The 20,842-nt window shown below is 38.0% G+C and overlaps 1 protein-coding gene across 10 annotated transcripts in view; it reads right to left on the bottom strand.

Moving 5' to 3' along the window:
• Positions 1–20,842, bottom strand: part of TMTC2 (transmembrane O-mannosyltransferase targeting cadherins 2) — a 259,383-nt gene that overhangs the window by 155,930 nt on the left and 82,611 nt on the right. For 9 of the 10 annotated variants that reach the window (XM_087767467.1, XM_087767469.1, XM_087767470.1 and 6 more), the window contains one exon: positions 475–1,045. In XM_087767467.1, coding sequence (XP_087623593.1) covers positions 475–1,045 — 571 coding nt within the window. Of the gene's footprint in view, positions 1–474; positions 1,046–15,686; positions 15,790–20,842 lie in introns of those variants that run through there. The other variant, XM_087767476.1, reaches the window with a different exon arrangement.

Below are 20,842 nucleotides of genomic sequence, written 5' to 3'. Positions count from 1 at the left end.
CAAAGGCATGCACCCAGGTCCCGTGCATCTCTGTTAAACTAGAATAAGAATTCTATCTTTGCCTCAGGGACCCTGTCGATGATATCAGCTGCCGCACTTGCACACCGACCCAACTAAGCTGAGTTTGCAAGATACAAGAGGATAAGAGCATGAATTAATTCTTTGCAAAAGGCAGCCAGTGCTCAACGGTAAACAGAATGAGGAGGGAACTGCTAGAAGCAAGGAAAGTAATTGAAAAAAATACATCCCCAGTGTCAAGTAATAGCAATGGATAATAACATATTGTTTAAACAAATATGTAAAAACCCCATACTAAACTGCTTTAAATGTTCTTTCAGCATTAGACATCTGTGCTTATTTTTGGGAGTTGACTAAACTACTAAGAATTATTGTGTACTTGAAAACTCATTTAGCACCTGTTTAACAGTGATTGGTACCTTACAAATAGCTTATGGGAAAGAAAAGGACACTCACCTTGTATAAAGCAGGAATGATCTGATGCATTTTCAGTCGATGAAATACAAAGATATCGTACACTGCTGAAATGGCCAGAACAGTCACTCCTTGCTCCTTCCACAGCATGCTGCATCCTGCACACAGCCCTGCTCCCAAGATCCAGCCCCAAGTACTCAGTGAGGAACCTCTGGTAGAGCAGTGCTTCACGTAACACATCAGGGAAAGCAGAAAGAAGAGGCAGGCTCCAATGTCTGCCCTCCCTACGATCCCCGCTACAGCTTCCGTATGGATCGGGTGAGATGCAAACAGCAGGCCTGCTATCAAGGTCCAGTACCCATCCCCAAAGAGAATCCTGGAGAAGTTTGTGAAAAGGCCTGTGACTGCAGCATGTAACAGGACGTTTACAAGGTGGTAGCCCCACGGGTCCATCCCTCCAACAGCATGATTAATGCGGAAGGAGAGCGTGCAGAGCGGTCTGTATGACTTGTGACTGCCACTGTGAGTGAGCAGTGTCCCCCAAAAGTCATTGTAGAAGATATGGGTCCACGGCGTCTCGGGCAGAAGGTCCTGGTTTGTCTTGATAGCTCGACTACAAAAGACAAATAAAAACTTCATTTCAGCAGAAGGAAAAGGGTACAAATGAAAGGCTGTGAAAACGCAATCACACTGCCACCACAAAAAAGAATGGCATTGCTTTGGTGCTGCTTTAATTCAAGTTTTGAATTTTTACAGGAGGTGTTAGAAAACTACATATCTGTTGACTTCTCAATAAAGCAAAATTTCCATATAAATTGGCTTTTAAAATATTAGAAACAGATGTTATGCTGCTTCCATTAAATTAAAACACCCTTCAGTGACAATCTTCTGAGTCTAACCCAGGAGTAATCGGTTAAGATTTGATGAGTTATAATTAAAATGTAAAAGGAATATGAAAAAACTGACAAACATTATTGTTGAAACAACGGATCCTCCAGTAATTCAGAACTAAAACCCTAACTGGCCTTTTATATTGAAATTTTAATTTAGATGTTGGAATGACTCTCACTGACATGGATGAACAATAAAGACAGATGTCTGTAGGAGCATGCAAATCTCTGGTGCTGCATGGGGCACTCCCGCAACAGTCTCGCACATATTTTGACTGACAACTTTTTCTGCTAACACCTTGCTGGAGGCAGACAGCAGACTATTTTACAGATTAAAATACACCTTCTCTTTAAATTTCTTATATTTACAAGTGAGGTAAAAACATTTTTAGGTTGTTTAAGCTTATAAATTCAAAGCCTGTGTCAGTTTGATTGGTAAAAAAAAAAAAAAAAAAAATGCTGCAGCTTTCAGCATTTAGGTTTCCAACCACCCTGGCAAGGACTGATGCCAGGCATTAGCAGTCTCCATGTCTAATTCAGTATTGTAAAAATCTGTCCCCTATAATGTTTGTACAAATCAAATCATTTGCATTTAAAATTTATGCTGTGGGAGAAGGTGTGAGACCTGCTTAGGGCAAAAAGATGACTAGAATTTAATTAGTTACTTGCCTTGATAACCAAAGTTGTATTTAAGCAATTCTTTAAAGATGCATTGTTGTTACTACTGAGCTTAACTCATTTAGCATTTATTTTTACAGCGTAATTAAGAATCCAGCCAGCTCAAGACTCTTCTATTAAAAATATTAAACGAGAGATGATTTGTATCAAATTCTTTACTCATTCCCTCTTTCTGCCTTTCCAATAAATATTTTCCCATAATTAACAATTTTTCAATTCAGATGAGGAAGAAAGAAAATTGGTGTCAAACTTAGGCCCGCGTTGGAAACACACTACTCAAACTCATACTCCAAGACTCCCCTCACATTCTCACCCCCAATAAAACAAGTCCCTTGCAAACTGTATCCAAATCCCATTTTTTCATGGTATTAGTTTCAGGAACATTGTCTTGTTCTTTAAAGAAAAATGCTCAAATGCTGATACGCTATGCCACAGAATCTCCATGCAAATACTCTAAATACCATGCAGCTCAGCATTTTCATTGTCCGGAGCACATTGCTGTAATGCTTTCAGACATGCTTCCGCTCAGCGTGTCCTCTTGTTTCTGCACATATGGAGGTTATAGAGAGGTCAGCTTAAATCCTTTAAAGATCTGATGATGCTTTCTAGAATACTTGAAAATTTTCATTTTGACTTCTGCTTATGCAGTGGATCAGGTTGCTTATATTTGTTTTCCCAACCCCACACACATTTTTCTCATTTTAGTCCAGTCACAAAAGAACATTGGAAGAAAACAAGATCTTTGTTTTCACATTATTTATCTTGTCCTTCAGTGTAGTCCTTCCCTGAAATCTAAGTCCTCTGTTTGTGATTTCAGTAGTATCAGTCTCAGACTCATCATGAGAAAACTAGGAATTCAGCGAGAATAAAGCAGGTGTTAGGCTAGAGAGAGTCCTCTCTCTGATAAAAACATAGTATGTTAGACTACAGACTCCCAAACAGGGAGCATAGCTAAGAATGGCTATCAGATGTCAGGATTCAGAGCTGAAACCTTGAATTGCAAAAGTGTTTTTTTCTTGGGGAAATACTAAAGAACTAAGTGGCAGTGATATTGCCAGCACAACTGCCCTCCCCTGCGGCAGAGCATTGTGCTACAAAGAGCCTACATGGTGCACAGGCCGTTCCCACGAAATAGTGGGAACATTTTACTATATCTTTTATTATATCTTTTGCAAATATGGCCATTTCCAATACTTGAAGCCGTGTAACTGCTTTAAAAAAAACCCAAACACATACAACCACGCAAGTGCAGCTCTCAGTACACATGTATAAAACAACTCTACACTACACTGCTACACTTGTTAAGAAAAGAGACCAGCCCTCTCCCTCTAAGTGAACATCTGTCACATGTCACTGTCATACAGCACATACTCATATTGGACTATTCTCCACCAAAAGTAAACTGCTTTTCTTCAAATCATAAAGAAACCTATTGTACATTCTGAAAGCATTAATTCAGCCAAATTTTATTTACAGCCTTAGCAACAAACTTGCTGCAACTCTGATCCTTTCCTGTTTAGTCCTGTTCATATTAAAAAAAAAAAAAATTAAAAGGAAGCCTTGAAGATACAGTATTGATCACCCCGTATTTGGTACAGATTTCAGCAGGCAATTCTGAAATACTCCTAGTTTCTCTTGTGTGTAAAGGCAACAAATTCTAGTACCTGCCAGTCAGCACGGAAAATACAGAAGCTGCCAGTGTCAGCTTACTCAGTGGTTCAGTCAGGCCAAATATTGTATCCTCTATGAGACAAAATTCGAAATAAAGTTAAAAGTTCTTTCCATATGGTTATTTTTTTGCTACGTGTTTAAAAGTAAAAGAAAAAAAAAGCCTAGCTAATGCTTTGGGATATTAGAAGAGCCTAATACAAGAGCAAAGCTAGGTGTCCTTCAGCAAAGCCGCCAAGTCTTGCATAGGTTGCTTGTTAACATTCAACAACTACTCTGTTTTACATTATAAAAATGTAATAAAATACACACTTGGCCAACATTATACTTGACTGTGCAGGAAGATGCAGGAATACAAGCACCTGAGATATCGGAGCCAGGCAGCTCTGTGTCATTTTGCCCTCAAAAGTAAAAGTGAAACAGGTCTCAGTAAGACGAAGGACAACACCCTGGACACCATTACTGTGGGTCAGACGAAAAAGGCTGAGTCCAGCCCACGCATAACCAGCCAAGCTGTGCCCGTCTGTATCCCCAGCCTGGCTGTGTAACCGCACTGACAAGAAAAACATGACATTAAATGTTTATCTTGGTGAAAAGGAGGGAAACACAAGCTTTGTGTCTAATAAAATAGAAGAATAAAAATAAATGGTACTGAATTGCTCATGTCAGGACCCTGAGGGCACTAATAAGCCTCAACAGCCCAGACCTCTCTTCGCAGGCTCCCCCCACCCTGCCCACAGCCCAGGACCCCACGTCAGCCCCCCAGGGCCATCAGCCCCTGCCCCAGCGACTGGCAGCAGGGTTGGTCTCCAGCTCCCCCATGCCCGGCCATGAGCCATGCTGAGCCGGGCCCACCCGCAGGCCCACATCCCCGCCTGGCCTCGGCCCCAGGGAGGTGCCTGATGCCCAGGGCTGGGGCTGCCCCTCAGTGCCCCCCTGACTGCCCTGCTCCTGGGTGGGGCAAGGCCTTGTTTTTCTTTAATTACTAAATTAACAAGCTGTTAACTCTGCTGCAGTATTGATGCTTAGTCGCCAATTTCAACAGCAATTTTGAAAGCAGTCCCTCTTCACGGCCTGGCAGGTAGTGCTGACGTGTCCTTTGTAAAGCCTCCCGCATGCGCTGGCAGCAACCCGGGCTCACCACAGATAGAAAATAATATTAATTGCTGGCTCCAGGAAAGACTCTGGGATAAAGGAAACTACAAAATGCCTTATTAGCCTTGTCTTCTCTTTCACTCACAGTTTACCTTCAGGTTGCATCCTGCAGATTAGTCCAATCTTGCTAATGGGCATAACAAGAGAAACTCTCCAACTGCACTCATCACTCTTAAACAGAGCCATAAACTCTGCTCTCGCTAAAAGGCAGCGGGTCACCAGGGAAAGTCATTTTTCAAAGCTCCAACACAATTGGCATTTTTACTTTCAAGCAGCCTCAGATAAGGTTTGCAGACTCAGTCAGGGAACTTGCTTTCTTCAAATTTTAATGCCTGCCCGTTTCACACATCCCAGGAGAGCGGGATATCTTATTCAGTGTACAACAAATGGATGGGTTTAAGAGGGGGGAAAAAAGGAATCAGAGTCAGTGATCAGTTCTTCAAAAATGGAAGTCTGAAGAAAGACAAGAGCTGTAAAGGCAAAATCATAATTTCTAACCCACTTGAAAGAATCCTTCTGCCTCCTACCACAAACCGCTTGCTTATTTGCCTAGTTCGGTACACACCTTGACCGCAATTCAGTAAGATTTTTTTCATCAAACTCAAAAATGCCAGAGAAACAGGAGTTCACATGCACATATACATGCATGCACATACAAAAAAATCCCAGATGCTTTTAAAATTAACAGCTATATGTCCTAAACTTCTGCGCTAGTGCTAAACTGATCCAGGTGTTAACACCAGGGTAAAAAAACAGATGCGACATTCTAAAGTGATTTAACGCATTAAGCCATATGTCCAGCTTCAATATTGCTAATGGTCCCCATATGCTGAAAATGAACATCAGCATTTGAAGTAGAGAACATATTTTAAAGAAAAAGGAGAACTCCCAAATGTGCACACAGGAAGCCATTGACCAACCCTCTCTCACATAAAATAGACAGACAGTGATGGACTGGCAAGTCTCTGCTTGGAGGTTCTCCATTGTTTTTCCTCAAGATCATTTTAGAATATTTTTCATTTACTCCTTTTTCATAAACAGCAATGGGAAAGCACCCTAGAGTATTTTTACAGGGGATCTTAACGAGTCATCCTAAGGATGCTTTCACGATTATATGTTACTTGTACAGACAACAAGCCTGAAAACACAGAGAGCACCAACTTTTTGGAGAACAAACAGCTTCACATCCCCAGAACATACAGCAGCTGAGTCTACTCCTCCAAACTACTTATAGGCTATCTGTTAGGCAGGTACATAATCAGAAAGCAGGCAAGTAGAGCTCTTCATACTTATCACAATTCTTGTACTTGCACACAGACTACAATATATATGTAGACTGTATTGATAGGATACTATCTAGTACATAGAGATGTCTTAAGAAAGTAATAAGCATAAGTACATGAAAACTCATTCATTTAAATGTTTAATTATAGACTCAAGGGAACTATTTGCCATTCTGCTAGATTTCTAGTGGCAATTATGCCTTATATATTCTACACTAAAGTTCATTCCTTCTCAATAGCTGTAAAAGTGGAATTTATCTACAAATCCAGCACGTAATAAAGTTTTACCCATGCCACTTCTCAAAAAAAGATTTCTATATTGTATATCAACTAGGGAGACCTGCAGGAGACCAAATTCTGTGCATCCTCTGGGTTTCAAGTGGCAGCTTTCCGTTTCTCTTAAGAACAAATTTTCTTAGGTGAATCTCTAAGGAACAGCTAATAACTCAGCTGTTTTCAGATGGGAAATACTGGGTAACAACTAGCTAAGTGATATATAAGATCCTGAGTTGCTGGCTAGGCTCTGAGAATAGAACTACAGGTACCAAACAGATTGAAGGAAAACACCTAAGTTCAAATCATGTTTTAAATTAAAGGAAAACCTAATATCACAAAAGGGAAATAAAGTTCTAGTAAACTAGTGCCTAGTTAACTTCTGCCAATAGTACTGTCCTTTTCTAACTGTATAGAAATACCTGAACGCATCAAACTCAGAGCTCAAACATTGAAGACAATAGATATTTTTAATACAATATTCGTATCTCATCTAACTGCTCGTGAAACCTATTAAATGAATACATAGTTAGTATAGGGCCTCAGGAGAATATATTAACAAATGATAATATTATTTATAGATTTCAGACTATTACTGTCCTATAGCAGTAATTTCATAGTCAACTTCAGTTTAGCCCCAGAACAAACAGGAACTACAAGTAACGGGACTGTAAGTAGTGTTTTACTCAAAACTTTCTTGGGTGAGACTTTCCTGAATTAGATATAAGCAGAACGGAAAGATGGATGAGTCAACTATAACTCTACCCTCACATTATTGCAACCGCTGCCAAAAATGAAGACACAGAGAAATCAACCAAAAAAAACCTCCAGAAAACAAACAACAAAATCACAGAGAAAGGTTATGGTCTTGTACCACAGTATAAAAACATACAGGCTTTCTAAGATTTTTCTAAGCTGCACAATGTCTTTTAAAGGAATTGGTCTTTAAAATAAGCAACAGAAATTTGCAGAATGCAATGGGAAAAAAAAGACGTCTAAGCAAGGTAATTGTTCCTTGTTTATTTCCACAAACAATTCCATCGGCTGTGGTTTGACTTCATCCACCAGCAGGCTACAATTCAGCAGCCCATCAGCTGCACACTTCTAGACTTTGTACCTTTGCGACTGAAGATGCACGGTGTTATTCGCAAGAAGGACGCAATGGCAGTAGTTACATATAACACTGAATTCTGTTGGGCGCTGCCTTAACTACACTGAAGTATTGCATGTATTGATTTTCTTATTGACTAAAAGAACTTTGAAAACTTTAAGTAACTAAAAGTTCAAAACATTTTGATTACAAGGTTGAGATGGCCTGAAAAAAATCTTTTCCACACAGAACATAAATATTTCAAAAGCTATCTATAAAGGCTTTGAAATCTATCAATCATTCTCCATAGTACAAGCCTTTTCATTTCTAAGTGTGCTCTCATATGCTGAAAGAATCTGGCCTTAATATTAACCCTAAGCGCACCTTGCTCCCTCTCAGTTTAAGCTTTAGCTTGGCATAACAAACACTAAAAGATGGACTATGTGAAATTTGAAACCCTAATTAATACTAACTGCCTAGCGTGGTACTGGCATAGATTATTCATGCGCAGGTAAAAAATGCATGCTGGAGGGAAATGAGAGAAGTAATTAATATTTTCCGATGCTGAACAATGGGATACCATCAGTTTCCTCTCAAGAGGGAGCAGATAAAAACAGAGGGAGAAGAAGGGGTCCTGTCTTTGTGTCTGCTCCCTGAGTTTCTTCACCGCAGCACGTACAGTTGGTCTGTGAAAAAACATTTATTGAAAAAATGCTTACATTCCTAAACCTGAAAATGGTTTCTGCTGTTCTCACAGCTGTTTCATAAGCTAGCTTCTCTCCCAACTATACCATACAACACAAAATTGCTAATTCTGTTCCTCTAAGACTTCAAGATACTTTGTATTTACCTGATAACATATTCTTTCAAATACACATTCAAAGTTACTCTTTAAAATATTCTTCAGTGCCAAACTGCTGCCTGGCAATAACTCATGATTTGTTTATTTTATTTATATATATATATTATTATATATATATATATATATATATATATATATATGTAATACCAGCTTTTGAAGCATGGTCAGAATTCATAGTTGGAAACTCTGCTGCCCTTTTCAAATCTATTTTAGATGATAAAAGTGGGCCCAGCAGGCCTTATTAGATTTACTGTTCTGCAGTAGAATATGGCACTGTATTACTTCTCTTCCCCACTTGCCTTTGAAAAAATAAAACATAAATAATTTTTGCCATTTCACCATGCAGCAACTCACAACAGTACAAGGACAGAAATTTTAAGGCTTGAGAATACAGTAGTTAGAGTAGACATGTTGAGTTTCTTAACCAGATTAATAGTATGGATATTCAACTACTTTTTTTGACAACCCACCTTCTGAATATACATAAATCCTTTCCAAGACAAACACATTTTAAGCCATTATCTGAAAATAGAGGCACACTTAGTGTACCACTACAGAACAGAGTTTATCAGTCATACATCAGTCCCATAACTATCCACTTCTCTATTCTTTTCAGTACGTGGCAGACTATACTGAAAAAAAAAGCTCAGTAATTTATTTTTTTTTTAAATTCCCTTTTTTTTTCCATTCAATTTATTTTTTGACACAGCATTTTCAGAAAGTTCAAGAAGATTGTACATAATTATGCCTAAACCCATGCCTCTTGTGCACTCTAAATTTAAAGCCTGAAAGAATTTTTAGGCAGCACACTGACTTTTATTTTTAGTGAAGCATTGAAGAGAATAGCCAGGAACACGTACACATACAAATATAGAAATAATGAATAGAGGAGAAACTACTGAACCACAATGTAACATACAGACACTTTCTTTTTTTTTTTTTTTTTTGGGGGGGGGCGGGGTGAGGATAAAGAAAAGTTATCATCAAGTTATTTTGTGTAAGGTCCTTTCTTCAAGCCTTTTATTTAAGCACAAAAAAACCCTTCATTAATCAAGGTCTAGTCTAAACTTAAAGTTTCACTGGTTTAACTGAAAGGTGTTATTCAAAATCTATTTAGTGAAAGCAATTTGGTGTATGCATATTCACAGAGGTCAATTTACTCTTTATACTGGCTTTAAAGCTCATATTGAAGAAATGTCCTTATTGGTGGGGGGGGAGGGGAAGCAATCCCAGACCCAGCCATCATTGGTCACGTTCCTGTTTTTCACTGTAAGAACCAAGTGATTCAGAGAGCAGTCGGACCCACCCTGGCTTTTATTATCCACAGAACTGCCAAGCACAGACCCTGCCACGCTACAAGCTATCAGCTGTGGAATTTGTGCCCACCCAAAATTCTCCTGTCTCCAAAAAGTCTCCTCTTCCTCCCTTCAGTCCCACCATAAGATGCATAAATGCATAAAACCAATGTTCCAGCACACACCAGCTGTACACCCCTCATCGCTTTTCCTACCCAAAGGATATCATGCTAGCAGATTGAGCAGATCATGCTAACAGAATAAGCATTTTCCATTAGCTTAAGCACATTTTGGTATCTTACAAATATTTATGCTCAGGCCTTAAAAAATTATTTTGTATAGCAAGAAACTAGAACTTCTGGCTATCTTTTCCTTGTAGTATATCTGCCCTTAATAGCTGCCCAACTACGTACACGAAAGATTTCCCACAAATATATTAACTTAACACATTACAAAAGGTATCGTTTTTAGACAGCAACTTCCAAATAAAGGGGTAAGTGAAAACACAACACTTAAAATTTTTCTTTCCTGAAATCAGTCTGGTCTAAGGAACCACAGAGATGCCACTGATCTTCAAAATCATCATCTTCCTAGTCTAGTTTACCAACTTCTCTGATACGCAGTCACATGTGATTGTGGTCATAGCCCTATTTATAGCCAGATATTAAATAATATTAGGAGGGCAAGGGAATCCTCCATGAGGATTAAAAAAATTAATTTATTTTGAGTCAGGTCCAAAGTCTAGCTACACAATCGTGAACCAAAGATGATGTACTGCCATTTCAGTGAAACAGTCTGAGGAACAGAAAGCCCAGAAAACACACAAAAGAAAGCAAGCTTGACTTGATGGAAGAAGCAGCAAATGTTAACATATACTTGAGATAAAACTCAAGGCTTACATTTCTCTGTGATGATAGTTTACTCACCAGTGAATCGACCAAAATATTTAAAGTATCTTTTCAGAGGATTCCAAATTAAAAAATAGCACAGCACTTTTCAGATTCCTATTAAGCAAAATTCCTACAGAATACATAGAGGGGGCTAAAATCTGGCTAGGAAGCATTTGTGATGGTCAGAGTTAGCCTTTATTCTCAGGCCTTGCCACAAACATGTCAGACAAATTCCTGGAAGCATTTTTTTTTTTTTTTTAGCAGAAAAAAAAATGGAGCTTGCTACAGACTTATGTAAAAATCATTTTTTATGAAAACTAAATTCTATCAAAAAGTAAAACAATCCAGATAATTAAAAACAATATTTGGTCCCACAAAGATGTGTAATGACTTCTAGTGAATATAGTGTTCAGCATAGTCCTGGATGAATGAACTATGCTCTTTCCAGCTCTCCAACTTCTTTACAGGAGCACTGTGGGATGCCCTTCATAAACGTATTTTAATAGAGCAGACTGGCACCCACCCATTTGGAAGGTGTTGATCCTACTGAAAAAGGCTGAAATTAGTTTTACTGATTTCTTTCATCTTTGTGCCTCAACAGCTTATCACAGTTATTTTGTGAAAGAAAATATGGGCTTAATAGTTGCCATTCTGTGCAAGTCCGCACCAAGCATACTCTCGAGGATTTTACTGGATGCTGTCAAAGATTGAGCTAAAATGCCAGGAAATGTCAAATTAGTTGAATTATGTTATCAAAACACACAGGAACAAATTCTGATTTCTGCTACATTAGCGTTAATCCACATTAGTACTGGAATAACCTCCAATTTATGTCACTGAAACCAGTAGGGTTTTATAATCAACTGCAATTGGCATAAGCTTTTATAGCCTTTCAGTAGACTTTTTAGACTTCCAAACATAAAAACAAAACAACCAGAAACCATGCCTTTCTATGTTTTAAGGCAGCTGTTGGGAGGCAGGCAGTAAGTAAAAAAGGTCTCAGATAGCAATTCAGGTAAACTAAAGTCATTACCAGAATCACGTACCTGATCAGCCATCCTGACGATACCATCACAGCTAAGTCAAGTCAAGCTGAACTACAAAAAGCAGCTAGTGTTGAACTGAAACAGTGTCAGACTTTCAAGGCTCTCCAATTCTATGCTAGCCAACCACTTGCACTTTTCTCCACTAGTGATTTGCGTGCCTTTTTTTTTTTTTTTTTTTTTTTTTAAGCAGGTTTAACTTTCTTAAGTAGTATCCTTCTAAAAAATGAAGGTCCGAAGATCTGCTGGAAGATCAAACCAATATTTACCTGCTAGGCTTAACTTCCCTACTGGAACACTTAAGTCTAACCATCCTTGACAGCAGCACAACAGTGGACTGCATTTTTCCTGGTAGCTGAGGAACCCAAGCGCCACAGAAGGTTATGGTATTTCATAACTCTGGCCTTTAGACAACAACAACTATAAGTTCTGCCTAAAGAGACCCATAGAGGAGAGCTGATTGAACACAAAGCTTTACAAAAATTACTGAAACCTTTAGAAAAGTGAACAGTTTGCTTCTTTCAGTAGTCTACATCAAACACAGAAATGGTCTGTGGGGAAACAATTCATGTGTAAGTATTTTAAGACAGAAATTGTAAGTCATCTCAAAATTCCAGCACAGTGGAATGGACAGTGATAATTTTGCCTTCTCTATTCAAAGTAGAAAGACTGGTTGAGATTACAGTAAGAAGAAACTTCAAATATGGGGGAAAAAATCATGGGTAGATTAAGAGAAACACATGCAACTCAGTGCAATGAGGGTGACCCAAAGAAGGCAGAGAACAGACTGCCTGGAGAGGTCAGTCAGCACTTTCAGACTTCAAAGAGAGAAAAACAGTGGGTACCATGTTGTTGCATTTGTTGACAAGGCAAATGTATTCTCTTCAAATATCTCAGCTTCTCACATAAGGACAGAAGAAATACAGAATTTCACCTTGGAGAGAAGCTTCAACTTCACATGCCTGAGCTTGAACAGAGTCTGTTTTCTACTAGGGATCTACATGTGTTTTTTATATAATTGAAGAAAGAGTATTGTAATGCCCTATTTTTTTTTTCCTAAAGAGCAACAGTCCATTTGAATCTTTACATAAACTACAGCGCATACCTATTACCTACAAAGCTGGGGAAGGTTACTTCTTCAGAGTTCAGGCTCCCTCTTTGCTGTCTCCCATGGCATTACAAGCCACTGGAAGTTTAATGAAGAAAATTATAGTTTGCCAGACCATATAAAACAGCAGGATGTATTTATTTCTGCATAATAAAACCAACCTAGAGTAACATAAGGAATAAGCAGTTTCTGCTCTACAAGACTTACTTCTTTTTCTAGGGCTTTATATTGATCTTGCTACAAAGTAATCAGGAATTCAAGATTTATTTTCTCACCACAGGAAATTAGTAGTTTGGAATAATACAATGCTGTGTATGCATCATAAATTTCCCAGGTTCCTAACATGTTGTGGTACGCAGAAAGACACTGAGAAAGGAATTATGACATATAGCTAATAAATAATACAGCTATCCAACCTACACATCCCATTCACTAAGACAATGAAGAAGACTGAAGGCGTATGAAGATTTCAGCGTAGACTGCCATGTTCTTTTCATGAAATCTGGAGAAAAACTGAGATAGTAAGATACTGCTATCCAATTATTTTAGAAAAATTTGCCCAGATGTTGTATGTAATCAGTCATACTTACCTCATTCAAATCATCACCCCCTCTAGTTACTTCTTAATTCTAGCCTTGCAGGATAAAAGCCTGTAGAAATCACTGTGGAACAGAGGCAGCTCCTGGCTCATGAGAGGCACTGGGAGCCCACAGGAAACCCAAAACCTCACCATCACGTTTTCAAACTCGATGGGAGTTTCAAGTCCCACCTCTGGAAACTGAACTGGGTCTAACTGGCAACTGCAGCAGTGCTGACTATGAGGATCATTTCACATGAAGACATTCCACTTGAATCCCAAACTTACAGCGAATACTTAGCCACCAGCTACTGAGAAAGATAAAATAGTATTTCTAGAGACAAAAGCTGCTGTTATTTTAATATTACAGGCCAATGTTACAGGCCAACAAAACAGATGAAAGTTTTAAATTAAAGGTCACTTCTGTGGGCTGATGTTCTGGAATTTTACGTATAAATCAAGCCAGGTGACTTATTTCCAATAGCTAAGAAAATAATAAAATTGGTTTCAATGACCTCAGAGATATATATGCTTATTTGTGGTTGTGGCCCCAGGCAACCCTGAAATCAGCCATTCCATTAAGTCAGAAGCATGGCACACAGCCAAGCTCCTGTAAGAGTTAAAGGTCTTGCACATACTTTCTGTGTGTTTATTTGAATAGAATGGTGACTTTGGGTTTTGGGCCACCCATCACTTATAGACCTCCCATAATATTTAAGGGAACTGTTCAGCCGAATCTTAGCATATACCAGTCAGCTTTGGGATACTAGCTCTTTAAACAAGATGTAAAAGCATCAAAAATTGAAGCAACAGGGAAAAAACATCAAAAACAGAGTTTATCTGGAGATATTTTAATATACATTTTCCTCTACAGATGAGTCATGCAACATTTTGGGTGCAGTTTAGTTACAATAAGAAGATAAAGAACCTAAATGCTGTTACAAAGCCAAAAGAAATACACACTAAAACACAAACTGTACATTATAATAAAATAATAATGGTGATAATTATCAGAAAACAAAGAAAGTACTTCAGGTCACCATACCGTAAAATAATTTTTTTAAAAAATAAAGAACCTCTTTTTCCCTTTCTTCTCCAGGATCACAAAAAGAAGCTGTAACAGCTAACTCATATCATCATGAATACCACAATGATGTGAGGACATTAGAAATAAATTCTGATTTGAACATTCAAAAATAACTGGCATTTGCCAGTAGTCTTAAGGACACCCTGCTACTAAATAAACAATCAGTTTCTCTATCTGGGCTCCAGAGCCGCAAAAGTAATCATGAATTACATTTTCATTCAGAAGCTTCGAACTTTTTTTTTTTAAATTGAGGGAGGTTTCCATAATACAAGAAAACATTAGTGTATCCTATTTCTACCTGTACAGCTGAGCTCTCTCGAATAAGACAAATTCACAAGGAAAAAATGCTATGCCTAATGATGAACAGAGGAAAATATGAGTCAAACTTGCTAGCATACATAACGCAAAAGCTATATTTACTGCTCTATTTTCTTGCCAGTTGTACTACTTTTTACCATAAAAGGTCTCAAAGACAGGAAGTGTTAAATTGATAAAGAGAACAAAGTTTTTAGAACACACTAATAGTAGTCATCCTGATCCATCCTGAAATTCATTGCCCCGTCTCTATATTTTACACTGTAAACATTGAAAAAAAGAAAGTAGCAAGCAAAATGTTCCAGAACAGGGAGCAAATCTGGATGATTTTTCTCTTTCACCAGGTACCACAATAAAGGTCGGCAGGTACCAATTCCAGCGGTACCAGTTCCAGCCTGGCCAACCACTACTTTGAACAGTCATAAATTATACAATGTGTATATACATACACTGCAATTTAGGAACTGCTGCTTTAGAAAGTTGATTCAGTGCCAACATCTAAAGCTTTAAATTTGGCTCCTGCAAAGAAAAGGGTACAAAAGCATGACTGCTCACTAAATGCCAAGGAAGGAATCCAGTGTACCTCTCAGCAATAATAAAAATCAATTAATAAAACAGAATTATTATTTATTTGTAGAATATTTTTTTAAAGTGCTTATTTCTTTATAGCCTTAAATAAAGAGAAGAAAGCATTGCCAAGAACAGCAGAAACTCTGAGTTCTGCCACTCCACCTTTCCTGGTACCCAAAAGATTGCTAAAACAAGATAATGGTTGCTTTAAACTGAATTTCACACAGCTCCTATCACCAAATGGACTAACTGAGAAAGAAAATTGTCATTAAACGCAGGGTAAAGGCAATGCATCCAACCAGTTAAAACCTGTGATTTGAAAGACTGCTTCTGAATTAATCCTGAAAAGTAAAAGTGGATAGAAATATACAAAAATGTTTAGGTTGCATACATAAATGAATGTTTTAATGGCCAGTTCAGCTTAAGTGCTTAAAAAAGGAAAAAAACCAAAAAGAAACAAAACCACAAACCTGCAGTAGGGTATCCACTACATAAGGCAGAGGTAGTAGGTACTACAGCTTGTAGCATACTTGCCAGTTCATCATGTTCTCTTCTTGAAACTAGCAGAAAAAGTAGTTTGCAGATACCTCACTCCGGTACAACACCCCACTGTGCTGGCGACACAAGGCTTCCTTCCCACCAAGCATGTTTTGTCTTTGTGGAATTAACTTAAAGCCAGGAACAACAATCCACCCTTCCTCTTGGTATTTATTACATGGATTCTTACTGTCTGAAGGATGCTGATGTCTCTTGGATACGTTCCTGTAATTTTTCAGAACTTATTTTAGATGCTGTATAATGACTTTTAAACTGAAGTTTCATGGTGATGTTTTTCAAGCTCAACTGATTAAAGCTTGTTTAATGGATCTTGAAGAAAATATATTATTCACCTTAATGAGAATTTATGCAAATCACTGCCACTAGCTTCTGCAGAAAACCTTTTCAATTAATCATAATTAAGCTTTTTAGTTTTAGGCTTCTGGGTTTTTTTTCTACTTGGAAATTATAACCATGGATTTTTTTTTTTCAGTTGTGGGACATGAAGAACTTCATTGGTGTGATGTACAAACTCCTGTACAAATGAACTTTTAAGTGCGGAGCCCTTTTCATCCCTGCCATTCAGATCAGGTCTAAGCATATACTCCCACATATCTGTGATTGGAAAGAAGACAAAGGAAGTTGGTCATTGGTGTTGATATACACATAAATTACTCCTTGGTTTTAGAAGACTGATTTTATAGCAAAAACAAATAGAGCATTCAAATATTGTCACGTCCCCCCAACACTTCTGAAATTCTCACAAATACAGGAAGATCTCTCTCTAAATGTAATATTGTACAAGTATTCTTTCTACATATTTCGTGGCCATTTCAATGGCTTGCCTACTTCGCATCAATATATAAAAATCCTTGCTTAAGTGGATAAACTCTTCTTTGAATATAGCCAGAAATATTACAGTAGAGAAGTTGCAACAACTCAGAAGGAACAATGCACTTACCAGTAATAATATTTGAAGTATTTTTACAGGTATGGATTTACAGTGAAGATGATGGTGCAAAGCTCTATATTGCAGAGATAAAGAAGTCAGAGGTTATTATTATTAATTAGGTGATATATTAAGAAGCTGCTCATATAAAAGTGAAATCCTTATTGTATTGCAACTGATTTCCTAAAACCAGGTGCTTTTATAGCTCTTCTGAACAAAGAGCTACCTAGCACCACTTTGGTACTCATTTCATCAGCTGAGGCCAGGGAGGGAAAGCAGGAGAAGATTTTTGTTACAGTCTTTCTAATGGAGAGTCTTAATTTTGGAGAACAGCAAAAATGCAATGAATCTTGCATGTTCCCATCAGGCTGGACCAGGGCAGAACCCACCCACTGCTTAGTTCCCACCCTCCTCTTCTAACAGTGAAATCCCTGATCCCAGAACTAATCCTGAATCACTCAAACGTTCATTCCCTTCATCAAACACAAGACTAACCTGGGGGGAGAAGGAAAGACAAGATGGGAAAGGACCATGAGGTTCTTAACTAGAATTACAATTCAGGGAAACCAGTTTCTGTCTGCCCCTATTCCTCCCATGGAGCTGCTGGATTCCACTCCTAGAACACCTGTGTTATGATAGCGTCGCTCTTTAAAAGCAGTCTAACACACCTTTCGTCGTTCTTGCCCTTCTGTTAGGACTTCCCATGCTGGAGCCCAACAGGGACAGAAATCAGGTAAAAACGAATGACTGCCTCGAGCAACCTGTGTTCCACAAACATACAGCTACCCGTTGATGACAACTCCCTTTATGTCCCTTTTTCAGGTCCTCAGGCATGGCCTGTTTTCTGCTATGAAATGGAAGTTCTAATCCACACTGATGGCTGCAATCACAGCTCCTATTCATAAAACAGAGGAATTCATAATTGGATATAGATATATTCCCTCATCTCTCACAGTTGTTTAATCACGTGTCATTTAACCAGAAATGAAAGTCTGCTTCCTCTTGGAAAAGCAAATGTGAAAATGACTGTTTGGTTCTAGGTTTATAGCCTTCCAATCCAGATCAAATGTGCTCACTAAAAAAAGTTACCACTCTCCAACTGTTAGTTCCACAAAATCAACCAGGGATCTGCAAATCAAGCTGTTCCCCTCTGAAGCTTATATTGTGATGACTTAGGAGCAAAGTTTGGTGGGCTAATTCCAACTGCAGTCACATTTTATATAATGTAGTGCTAAACATTAAAGATCTCAACAAGACACGCATAGGAGTACATCTACCGTGCCCAAAACAGTAACACTCAAAATCAATGTACAGGACAACCATCTTGAGCTGAACATAAAAACAAGAGTAAGGCTTTGGAGCAGCAACCAGATTCATTACGAATTAAAAGGCAAAGCAGAATATTAAAGAGCCACATAAACAAGGTGATACCGTGCTATGCTTTTAATTTGCAGGCAGAATTTGGCAGCTGGAACTTCATTAGCAATTCTCTAGGTGATGTATGAACCAGTTCAGCCTCCCATGACTGTACCTGTTCTGCAGGGCTAGCAGTAGTAAAACTGACATAATAGCTAGAATCATAAAGACAGAGATCACCACTTTTCAACAACCTCAATAAACCGACGTGGTTTATTTTTTAAGCAGCCACTTAGCCCTTTTAGAAGCATGGTTATGGTCAGATGACAGAAATCATCTTTTGAACTTTAATATTCACTGCCAAGGGGATATTATGATGCAAACTCACATCTCCTTGTTTTGCCATTAACACTGCATAATCTGTCAACTTCTTTCTAAGAGTAAAAGAGATCTTATCTTACAGAAAAATAACTTAAATGCATCTGTTGGGGATTTTTTTTTTTTTTTAATCCAAACAACTAGAATATTCACCAATATCCTATTTCTGATTTCTAGGGAAAGGTACAATAACTTAACAGTCACTAGAAACTAGTGTTCAGGAGAACAAGTCCAACTGATTATGTTTCCAAGAGATCTTTAGCTCATGGGATGAAGTGCTAAATATAAATAAAAATTCAGGCATTCCAAGACCAATATTCCTGTAAAGAATTTGTTTTATATGAATGATGCTTTATTGGCTGATTTTCTTTTTTTAAGAGTCATCTAGCCAAACAAAAATAATCTAAGGGAAGATAATTACAGCAGCAGCAGGAATCTAACATTCAGTAACATTTTTCTATTATAAGTCATGCTTTCATGCACAACAACATTCAATACTATAATGGCACAAACTGGCTTTCAGCACTGTAATTTCAAGAATTACAGTTTCAGAACCTCAAGTATTTTGCTGCCGTAAGATTTCAGATTTATTCTGCTCTAAGTAGCTAAACCTTTTAACATTTCTCCAGTTCTACCTCAGATTAGAAGACATTCCCCCCTCCTCCAGCTTTTTTTTCTTTTGGCTGCTGTGTTCTCCCATTTCCATCTAAGAATGTAGGATCACTAAAGCATGGGGGGGGGGGGGGGGGGGGGGGGGAATCACACAGTAATTAATACAATTACTTCCCCCTGCTAAAAAGAAAAATTAAATTCCAATACAAATCCATTAAAGTTGTCCGAATATATGACGGTCCTTGTCAGAAACATCAACTCCATCCAACAAACGTTTTGGATATTTTTTTTTTTTTTTTTCCAAATTACTTACTTTTAAAAGAAAGTTTCCACCTCCTTTTTTTAGCTTTGATTACCCAACTGAGTGAAATTAGCTGGTCTGAAAGAAAAGCCACACACATGCATGCAGCCATAGATGCACATATTTCTTTCCCTGAGCACAATTTCCCAACTTAGCCATTCTGCATAAGCCCTTAGGTTCTGATGACTCTCATGAAGCTAAAGCTTGCTCTTAAAAGGGGCAAAATTAAGTAAAGTGGGGAAAGATGCCATTTTCCTCCCTTGCAAAACCACTCAAATAACTATGTATAAACTTCCTTTTAGTCAACAAAATGATGCTATACTTCATAGCTTTCCTGTGCACCTTTAGAAACAGAGGAAGAAGTGGCTGCAGGAGTCACAGACGAGCTCAGACAGAAAAGAAATTATGTGTCGGAAAACCTTTCCCTTATAAATTACACAGTGACTGCCTCAGCCCAAGAGGTCGGAAATAAATCTAAACAAAAAAAAAACAAAAAAAAAACCAGTATGTAACTGCCTTTGATATTCACTCCTATTATCACCTTACTCTGCAGAGAGTTACCAGGTATGGTAACTTTTTTTAATATTTATAGGAAAAAGCCTTCATTTTAGTAAGACTATAGTTTAAAAAGAGTAAGGGCCTGACTGGTTGAAACTAAATGTTGGACAGAGTTTTTCCTTTCCATTACTAAAACAGAGGATTTTTTTCCCCCCATATTTTCCTTAATAGCAAAAAAGCAAAGACATTTTAGTATAACTAAAAGGAATAGCAATTTTTTTCATTTTCTTAATTTTCTCTTTTTACCCTACTTTGTGCTAGTGGTGGGTTTATGGCCAAATGAAGGTGGAGTAAGAGTTGGTTGGTTTTTAACAGATGGTATAATAATCTAAAAATTAATCAATTTACAGGAAAACAATGTTTTTTCCTTGTTGATAGCTGGAGTGAGTGATAGAGGTGCTGCCCCCTCTCACCAAGTGTTGATTTACGATGCAGCGTTGGCTCTTAGGAACTTAACCACTCTATTAAGCAAGTGATCAAAATTTCAAATAATCTGCCCTTTTGGATGATGTCAGCTTTTAATGGTCTGGCTAAGAATTTCTTCATGCCAAGTTCTGAAATGTTGTTCCTAAATGCAGATCAGAAAACTTAATTCTGACTGTGAGCTGTTGTGAATATGCACCCCTCTATTCTTCTCCAAAAAAATGTTAACCATTGTAAAAACGTTTAAACCAACAGATCTATCAAGTATGTTGTTGTTCGATGGTTTTTTAACATATGTATGAGCTTCACACCTTCCAATGTCCCTCTCTAGGCACCACAAACCTATTAAATATACTTGTGCAAAAAACAGTCAGCATAATTTACAGGCGGAAGCAAAGAAACCTGGAATTGTTTCTTTCATACTACTGTCCCATTATGCCCAGGAGGGCCAGGAGTCTTAAGAGTAAGCACAGTCATCTACATGTTCTGCATGAACAAAAGTAAGAGCTAGT

This window comes from Nipponia nippon, unplaced genomic scaffold (assembly GCF_047370975.1).
Source record: "Nipponia nippon isolate SJK-2023a ecotype South Korea unplaced genomic scaffold, ASM4737097v1 scaffold_3, whole genome shotgun sequence".
Lineage (NCBI taxonomy): Eukaryota > Metazoa > Chordata > Aves > Pelecaniformes > Threskiornithidae > Nipponia > Nipponia nippon.
The sequence above is the reverse complement of the archived record's forward strand: the minus strand, read 5'-3'. Positions and strand labels throughout refer to the sequence as shown.